General features: G+C 45.5%; 1 protein-coding gene across 2 annotated transcripts in view; it reads left to right on the top strand.

The window, feature by feature from the left end:
• Positions 1-404: 404 nt before the first annotated feature.
• Positions 405-9,260, top strand: part of TFAP2E (transcription factor AP-2 epsilon) — a 122,765-nt gene continuing 113,909 nt past the window's right edge. For both annotated transcript variants that reach the window (XM_070764844.1, XM_070764843.1), the window contains exons 1-3: positions 405-431; positions 1,435-1,914; positions 7,564-7,615. In XM_070764844.1, coding sequence (XP_070620945.1) covers positions 405-431; positions 1,435-1,914; positions 7,564-7,615 — 559 coding nt within the window. The remainder of the gene's footprint in view (positions 432-1,434; positions 1,915-7,563; positions 7,616-9,260) is intronic.

Below are 9,260 nucleotides of genomic sequence, written 5' to 3'. Positions count from 1 at the left end.
AAGTCGGGCTCCCGGCGTGCGCTCTTGTCTCTTTAAGGCGCGCTCCCGGCGCTCAGCGCGCGCCCCCGCCCGTATAAACCGGAGTCCATGGAGTTGCCTTGAGTTCAGAGGGAGGAAGAGCTGCGAGCCAGGCGCAAGGCTTCGAAGGGGAAAGGTCGCGGGGTGGGTAGGTTGAAAAGGAGGAGCCGCTGCCCAGTCCGGAGCTCGGTTGGCTGGAAAGAACCCCTCGATGGACGCGCCGCTGGACGCTCGCTTTTAACGGATACCTTTCCCGGGGTGTGTGTGCGTGGAACGGGGCGCAGATTCCAGCAGCCGTCGGGGGTTGCTAGCCTCGTTCCTCTCCCTCCCCCCCCAAGTTCGGAGGCATTTCCCTTAAACGATCTGGAGGTTTGGCTACCGCGCAGATGTTGGTGCACACGTATTCCGCGATGGTGAGTTAGATTTGGGGAGATGAGGGGGGGTCCTTTGGTGGCGTTTGCGCGGGGACGCGTTTGCTAAGAAAGGAGCGAGGAAGAGAATTTTTTTTTTAACTGAAGCGTCCTCGCAGCTTCAGATCCAGAAGGGCTTCGTATTTTTAATTGGTCCCAGATGTCGGGGGTCCTAGCCACCCTCCTCCCTCGTCCCCAGGTTGGGACGGTGGAGAGCGCGGAGAATCGATCGTAAAACTGGAGTGGCGGGAGGGATGGAGAAAAAGTGGGCCTGAAGGAAATGAAAGAGACCCTAGTGGGGTAAATCGGATGATTTGCCGCGAACGGAGAGAGGTGTTGGTCGAAAACGCAGCCGGGGACCTCTTCCGTCCGCTCTTGTTCGCCAAATCTAGGCTGGGTCTGGCCAAATCTAGACTGGGTCTGGAAGGGTCTCCTGCCTACGGGTCTCTGCCGGTCTCCCTTACAGAAGGCAGAAGGAGAAAAACGGGGGCAAGGACTGCAGGCGGAGTCCCCTAGGGTCCCCAAAGCGCGCCGGTCGCCCAAAGCGCGCATTTCAAGGCCGGCTAAGCGAGACCACAAAACGGCGCCTTGTTTTGTTTATTTTCGGCTGCCTCTCGGCTGTTCTTTTTTCGGCGGCCAAGTTTTGCAGGCTGCAGGGTTAGTTAGACGGAGAAGCCAAAGGCAGCGAAAGTCTCGCCCTTCCTAAGACTTAGCTGCGCCGAGCCCCGAAGCGCGCTGCTCTCTTCGGCCGGCTGCTGGCTTCCTCGCTTCTTTGCCCGGGGGGAGAGGAGGCGAGGAGCCGGGCCTCGGCTAGGCAGAGAAGGCTGCGCCTTGCCTGGAGGCTCAGGTGTTGGGAGCCGGGGCCTCAGGGAACCGCCGCCGCCTCCACCGGGAGCCCTGGCGACGCGCGCTGCTTGGAGCGAGGGAACACCGGTGTTCTTGCGCCCCGGGCGCGTGGGTAGCCGCGTGGTGACCTTTCCCTCCCTTTTGCTGTCTTCCCCAGCAGGACCGCTCGGATGGGCTGAACGGGACCTCCGCCGGCGGCCGCCTGCCCCAGCTCTCGTCCCTCAACCAGGCGGGGGCTTACTCCTCGGCTCCCCCTCTGTGCCACACGCCGGCTTCGGACTTCCAGCCGCCCTACTTCCCGCCGCCTTACCCGCAGCCGCCGCTGTCCTACGCGCAGAGCCAGGAAGGCGCCTACCCGCACCTGGGGGACCCCTACGGCGGCCTCAACCCCATCCACCAGCACCAGCAGAGCGGCTGGCCCTCGCAGCGGGCCCGCCAGGAGGAAGCGGCTGCGGCTGCGGCGGCAGCAGCTGCGGCGGGCCTCCTCTCGCAGACACACCGGGCGCTCGGCTTGGATCCGCGCAGGGACTACCCGGGCATGCCGCGCTTGCTCCACGGTTTGGCCGAGGGAGCGCACGCCTTGGCCGACGGGCCGCTGGGACTCCACGCTCTGGCTCACCCCAGCCTCGAGGACATCCAGGTAGACCGCTCCGCGCCTCGGGCCTCACTGCAAGGGAAATCGGGCATAGGTGGGCTGCTAAGGTGTGCTCGCCCCCGTGGCTCTGACTCTGCGTGCTAGCGGAGTCAAGCGCAATTCTGCTACTGCACCTGGGCAGGGAGCGAAATCGCGCGCGGAAGGAAGGGAGAGAGAGAGAGAGAAAGAGAGAGGGGGGGAAGAGGGGAGGGGGAGAGGGAAAGGAAAGGAAGGGAAGGAGAAAGAAAGAGAAAGAAGAAGGAGAGGGGGAGGGGAGGAAAGGGAAGTAAAGGAAGGAGAGAGAAAGGAAGGGAAAGAAAGATGGTATCAACAAATGGTACTCAAGGGAATCCAGGAAGGAAGGAAGGAAGGAAGGAAGGAAGGAAGGAAGGAAGGAAGGAAGGAAGGGGGAGAGGAGGAGAGGAATGGAAAGGAAGACAGAAAAAAGAAAGGGAAAGGGAAATTAAGGAAGGAGAGAAAGAGACAGAAAGAAAGAAAGAAAGAAAGAAAGAAAGAAAGAAAGACAGGCGAAGGGACGGGGTTTAATCTTACTCGACCCACGAGAGATGACCCCCCCCCCATCCTCCTGCTTCTTCGAGGGGATGGGGGTCTTCGGGGTGGTTGGAAACGGGGGTAGAGGGAAGCGGGCGAGTACACGTCCCCGTTCTACCTGAGCAGCCCACCTCTGGTCCGGGGGCGCATTCTCTCTCCCCCCCCGGCGGCTCAATCGGGGATTCCTTGGGGGGGGGGAATTCCCGGGGGATCCCTGCCGGTTGCTCCCATCCACTCCGCCACAAGTCAGGTGAAGGCGGAAAAAAGCCTGGCTGACCGGGCCGAGCGCCCGCCGTTCCTGGAAAAATCGCCCCCCCCCTTTTTTTTGCCTTAAAAAGTGGGAGAGCAACCAGAGCTAGAATAAAACCCTGCAAGGGCCGAAACTCGATTTTGTTTTTAATATTAAAGAGTTCGATCCGCTTTCTTTCGAATCCAGCAACTCCTCCGACTTCCATCTGCTTTATTTCTAAAAAGCAAATTAAGGGGAAACGGCGGTGAATACGTTGAGTTTGGGAGGCTTAATTTTGTACGTCTGTTTTCTGGGGTGAAAGATGAAGTTTGCTTAAAAGTCGGGGAAGGAAACTCCCGAGTAGGCGAGATTAAGAGTGTGGTACACGGTTCTTCTGTTCTGTTCTTTTATGATTTCTTTATTTATTAGTCGTTTTTGTATGCCGCCCATCTGCCCGAGGACTCTGGGCGGCTTCCAAAGAATAAAAAACAGTACGTGAGAACAATATTAAAACAATAAAAACAGTATAAAAACAGTATTAATAAACTAACAGACATCACATACCTAGTAATCTAGGATCCATTCACTCAACAGTTCCAGGCCTGCGGGAAGATCCGACCTTTCTATTCGGTCCTTCCTCCTCCTATTATTATTATTATTATTATTATTATTATTATTATTATTATTATTATTATTATTATTATTACTACTACTACTACTACTATTACTATTATTACTATTATTACTATTATTACTACTACAGTATTACTATTACTATTATTATTATTATTATTATTATTATTATTATTATTATTATTATTATTATTATTATTATTATTATTATTATTTCATTCATTCGACTTCTCTGCCTCCCAGTCCCGAAGGACTCAGGGCGGTTTACAACAATATAAAAATACAATTAACAATAAAAAGAAGTCAAATATAAATGAAAACAATGACCCCAGTTAAAACCCGCGACTCAACAATCCAATCAACAACACGCATACCATTCAATGCAATTTGGCCCACGAAAGACGTACAATTCACGGCCCTCGCTTCTCCTCTCCCCCACCTCCGCTTTCTCCCCTCTTTTGGTCTCAAGTTCCAACTCTCCCTTTTCTCTTTTTCATGCGCGCAAACCTTTAGTTCGCCTGGTTTTCAGGAAACCAGGAGCCCCGATCCGGGAGCCCGAGAAGGCAAAAAGCTGGCCGGCTTTCGGCTTTTCGCGCTTCAAAGCCATTAAAGAGTTGGATCGCGGACGAAACTAACTAGGCCCTTATTTTTCCGAAGAGTTTTTCCTTTCTCTCCGGGTTAAGCGGCAGTGTTCGGCAGGGACGCTGAACTGGGTTGCAAATTTGCAATCTAGACATACATCTTTTCCCCCCGACGAGAAATGGCAATTGTAGCTTGACGTAGCTTGACGTTGTCGAAAACGCGGGTGAATTGGAGGGGGACGGTTAAAGAAAGAAAAACCGGGCGCTTATATCGCCTTATATCGCGCTTATAACTTCTCTCGGGAAGTTAACGCGGACCCTCGGGGGGAGTTTTAGTCAAGCTCAGGAATAAATCCAAGATTCCTCTCGCGCTGAATTTTATAGGATTTTAACAGGATGAGCTCAGCACCGTGTTTTGGTTTAAATCCTACTTCTATTTAACTCAGTGCGCCTTCTGGATCGCGCTGGGTTGAATTGCACTTAAATTGTTACCTGATCCTAATAAACTCCCAACAATTCCCTGTGGGATTTTTTTCGCGTTGCAGGGGGTTGTGTAAGTTAGAGGTTTTTTTTATTGCTTGGCATTTTAAAAAATCATGTATCTATTTATTTATTTATTTATTTATCTATTTATCTATTGTCTGTCTGTCTGTCTGTCTGTCTGTCTGTCTTTCTGTCTGTCTATCTATCTATCTATCTATCTATCTATCTATCTATCTATCTATCTATCTATCCTCTGAGCCTCGAAGAAGGGCGGCATACAAATCTAATAAATAAATAAATATCTTTTCTCTCTCTCTCTTTCTCTCTCTTTCTTTTCTCTCTCTCTCTCTCCAAATTCCTTGTGTCCAATCACATTTGGCCCATAAAAAATTCTATCTGTCTGTCTGTCTGTCCGTCTATCATCTATCTATCTATCTATCTATCTATCTATCTATCTATCTATCTATCTATCTATCTATCTATCTATCTATCTTATCATCTCTCCCCCTCTCTGTCCATCCATTGATATTTCCATCCATTGGTAGGAGAATAGATCATTCTATCATCTCTAATTTCGCGGATTCTTTAATTTCTGTAATTATAGAGTTACGGCGTTCTGTGATTTCGAATGTCATGGTCAAAAATCGAGAAAGACCTTCCACCGGCCCTTCCTTTATAAATCTTTCTCTTCCTCGCCCCGACTGCGTCCCTGCAATTTTAGGGTTTTATGCCTGGCTACTCCGAATAAACTATTCCACGCTGGATTTTCCCCATTACACACACACACAAACACACACCGAGAACAGACGTGACTTTGTCCTGTTGATAGATCCAAAGCCCTTCTGGAAAATGAAGCTGATAAATTCCTCCTAGCAAATTCAGCTGCTGCGTTTCCAGTCGCCTCTGTATTTTCTGAGCAGCTGTATGTATGGGTACTTCCCACCCGGCTCCCTGGAACTATTTCCCCCAAGGCAATAAATAAATAAATAAAAATAAATTGAAAATACGGCTGGTTGCAGGGAATAATATTTATTCAAACGAGAAAGCAATTAGTCTGTTGAAGAATCCCTTTTGATTTTTGGTTTTTGGAAAGTAAAACCAAAGCTGACAGGGACGTGGAAGAATTTTTTTAAAAAGCTAGCTAGCAAAGTGGCCCAGAGGAATAAAAGATAAAGAGAAAAAACTTCCCGTTGGGATTTGTTTTCTGCAACAAACTAAACATGGAACTTTCAATGAACTTCTCTGTAGAATGATAATAATAATAATAATAATAATAATATTAATAATATTAATAATATTAATAATATTATTATTAATAATAATAATAATAAATAGTAGTAGTAGTAGTAATAATAGTAATAATAGTAATAATAATAATAATAATAATAAATAGTAGTAGTAGTAATAATAATAGTAATAATAGTAGTAGTAGTAATAATAATAATAGTAATAATAGTAATAATAATAATAAACAATAACAACAACAATAAATTATACTGTAGTCTGTAACCGTAATAAAAATCCTACTCTAATTCAAAGAACGGAGCTGGATTTTTTTTTAAAAATAACCTCCTTGGGGAATTCATTACTCCTAAAAAATATATAATAATACATAATTTTTTTCGCCCATTCTTCTTAAAATTGGGGTATTGGGATCTTCTCCCTTCACGCGACTAACTTGCCCTAAAACTTACACTCCTGTTTTCGCAAAGGCTGTGAGCATTTGTCTAGGACTCTTTCAATCGACAGGGCTCCGGTATTCCTAAAAGGTGAAATTGCAAGGTCGGTTCCCAGTGGCTTCGAGGCTTGTGGTTAAACAGATGGAGGGATCTTTTCCTTTGGGGGAACGAAAGCTTCGAAATGCCTTTACAGTACTGTAGTTGAATTATGCCTGGTACCTTTAAGGAGCATTTCTGAAATCTCTCAAGGGTTTCATTTCCCCCTAGAAGCATTAGGTGTTTGTTTGTTGTTTGTAGTAATAATTAGAAGAGGTCAGGTTGTCTCTTACTCCTTCCTAGAAAAGATAGGTTGGATTTTTGTAACAAGTCAATTTAAAAAATAAGAGAAGAATGAAAAAATAAATATTTCTTTCTTTCTTTCTTCTTTCCTTCCTTCCCTTTCTTTCTTTCCTTTTTCTTTCTCTCTCTCTCTCATCCAATATCTTCCTTCTTTCTTTCCTTCTTTCCCTTTATTTCTTTCCTTTTTCTTTCTCTCTCTCTCTCTCTTTCCCTCCCATCCAATATCTTCCTTCCTTCCTTCCTTTCTTCCATCCACCTATCCCACATTTAGACCAAGCCTTCACATTCCTCACAACGGCCAGCGTTACTTGATTTATTTATTTTAGAATTATTGTATCCCGCTTCTATTATTTCTATAAATAACTTGGAGCAGCAAACATACTTAACTCTCCTTCCTCTTCCAGTGCTCCCCATAACAACCCTGTGAGGTGGGTTGGAGAGAGAGAGAGAAAGAGAGGAAGGGAGGGAGAGAGAGAGAGAAAGAGAAAGAGAGGGATCAGCTCAACATTTGGGAATTGTTGGTATTTTTGGCTGTGTGTCTTAAAATATTTTTTTAAAAAATTACGTTTGCTATTTTAAAAATCTTTCTAGGAGATACTATTTCTTTAAAAGAAAGAAAGAAAGAAAGAAAGAAAGAAAGAAAGAAAGAAAGAAAGAAAGAAAGAAAGAAAGAAAGAAAGAAATAGCCATTTGGATTAAGTGATTTTCAGCTGAAATAAGAGAATGGGCCAATTCAGTCACTGACTTCTGTGACTCGCTCGCTCGCTCGCTCTTCCTCCTCAAAATATCCCTTGCGCAGTGCCAAATTATTTGGTAGTTGCTTGCGAAATGGAAAAGGGCAGAGTAGTTTTTTTATCTCCTTCACTGGGGGGGGGGGGACACTCGGCGGGGAAGTCCCAGGTTTGAGGAAGTTGGGTGTGTGATTTAAAAAATAAAATAAAATAACGTTCTCTTCTTCCAAGAAAACCCTCTTTTAGAAGCCTCGATTTTATATGGGTTAGAAACGCCTCCAGCCAGCCCTTGGTTTCCTTTGGTTTTTAAGCAGCATTTTGAAATGCCCGGAGAGCGAAAAGCTCCCCAGACACGATTAATCTCCCCATCCTCGCCCGACCTCTGCGCGGTGGAGCTGAGCAATGACCTGTGCCCCTTGTTCTTGCAGGCGGTGGATGAGGCCAGTATGAACCTTTTGGACCAGTCGGTGATCAAGAAAGGTAAGGGGTCGTCCGCGGTTTGGAGCATTTGGTGTCGGGCACCAGCTTCGGTCTCAGAATATCTGAAAACCTGAAGTGTTTTGTTGCAAGAGAAAAACCCAGCTCGGTTTTCTGAGCCCCTGATATCTTGTCTTTGCATTTGTTCCCTTTCGGAAACCAAGTGACTGATTTTTGGAGAGAGGTAGGTGTGCAAAGCTGGTTGAGAACAGTTCAGATCGAACAAATAACATCTTAGGCAACACCTTGCCGCTTTCTGCCAGCATCCGGGGTCAGATAGGAAGTTACATAGAAACATAGAAGATTGGCAGAAGAAAAAGACCTCATGGTCCATCTAGTCTGCCCTTATACTATTTCCTGTATTTTATCTTAGGATGGATCTATGTTTATCCCAGGCATGTTTAAATTCAGTTACTGTGGATTTACCAATCAGGTATACTGGAGGTTTGTTCCAAGCATCTACTACTCTTTCAGTAAAATAAAAAAAATCCTTCCTTCCTTCCTTCCTATTATTATTATTATTATTATTATTATTATTATTATTATTATTATTATTATTATTATTATTATTATTATTTATTAGATTTGTATGCCACCCCTCTCTGTAGACTCCTCCCTCCCTCCCTCCCTTTCTTCCTTTTATTATTATTATTATTATTACTATTATTATTATTATTATTATTATTATTTATTAGATTTGTATGCCACCCCTCTCCGTGGACTCCTTCCTTCCTTCCTTCCTTCCTTCCTTCCTTCCTTCCTTCCTTCCTTTTATTATTATTTATTAGATTTGTATGCCACCCCTCTCCGTAGACTCCTTCCTTCCTTCCTCCCTCCCTCCCTTCCTTTCCCTCTCTCTTTTCTTTCTCTTTCTCTCTCTCTCTCCCTCCCATTCCAATCCGATATCTTCCTTCCTTTCTTCCATCCATTCTCCCCACGTTTATACTGAGCCTTCACATTCCTCACAATGGCCTGGTTTACTTGATTTATTTCTTTTATATTATTTTTATAAATAATGTGAAGCAGCAAGCATACCTAACTCCCCAGCCTCCTCTAGTTTTCCCCATAACAACCCTGTGAGGTGGGTTGGATTGAGGGAGGTGGGGGAGGGAGAGGGATCGGGCCCAAGTCACCCAGCTGGCTTTCTTTGTAAGGTGGAACTAAACTCCACAGTCACCTGTTTCTAGCCTGATGTCATAGAAACCTAGAAACCTAGAAGATTGACAGCAGAAAAAGACCTCCTGGTCCATCTAGTCTGCACTTATACTATTTCCTGTATTTTATCCTAGGATGGATATATGTTTATCCCAGGCATGTCTAAATTCAGTCACTGTGGATTTACCAACCACGTCTGCCGGAAGTTTGTTCCAAGCATCTACTACTCTTTCAGTAAAAAAATATTTTCTCACGTTGCCTCTGATCTTTCCCCCAACTAACCTCAGATTGTTAGCTCTTGGGTTCACTTTCCTATTAAAAACACTTCCCTCCTGAACCTTATTGAACTTATTGAAATGTTTCGATCATGTCCCCCTTTTCCCTTCTGTCCTCCAGACTATACAGATTGAGTTCATGAAGTCTTTCCTGATAGATTTTATGCTTTAGACCTTCCACCATTTTTGTAGCCCATCTTTGGACCCGTTCAATTTTA

This window comes from Erythrolamprus reginae, chromosome 11, assembly GCF_031021105.1.
Source record: "Erythrolamprus reginae isolate rEryReg1 chromosome 11, rEryReg1.hap1, whole genome shotgun sequence".
In the NCBI taxonomy this organism is placed as follows: Eukaryota; Metazoa; Chordata; class Lepidosauria; order Squamata; family Dipsadidae; genus Erythrolamprus; species Erythrolamprus reginae.
Note: the sequence above shows the minus strand (reverse complement) of the source record. Positions and strands in the feature narration are given on the sequence as shown.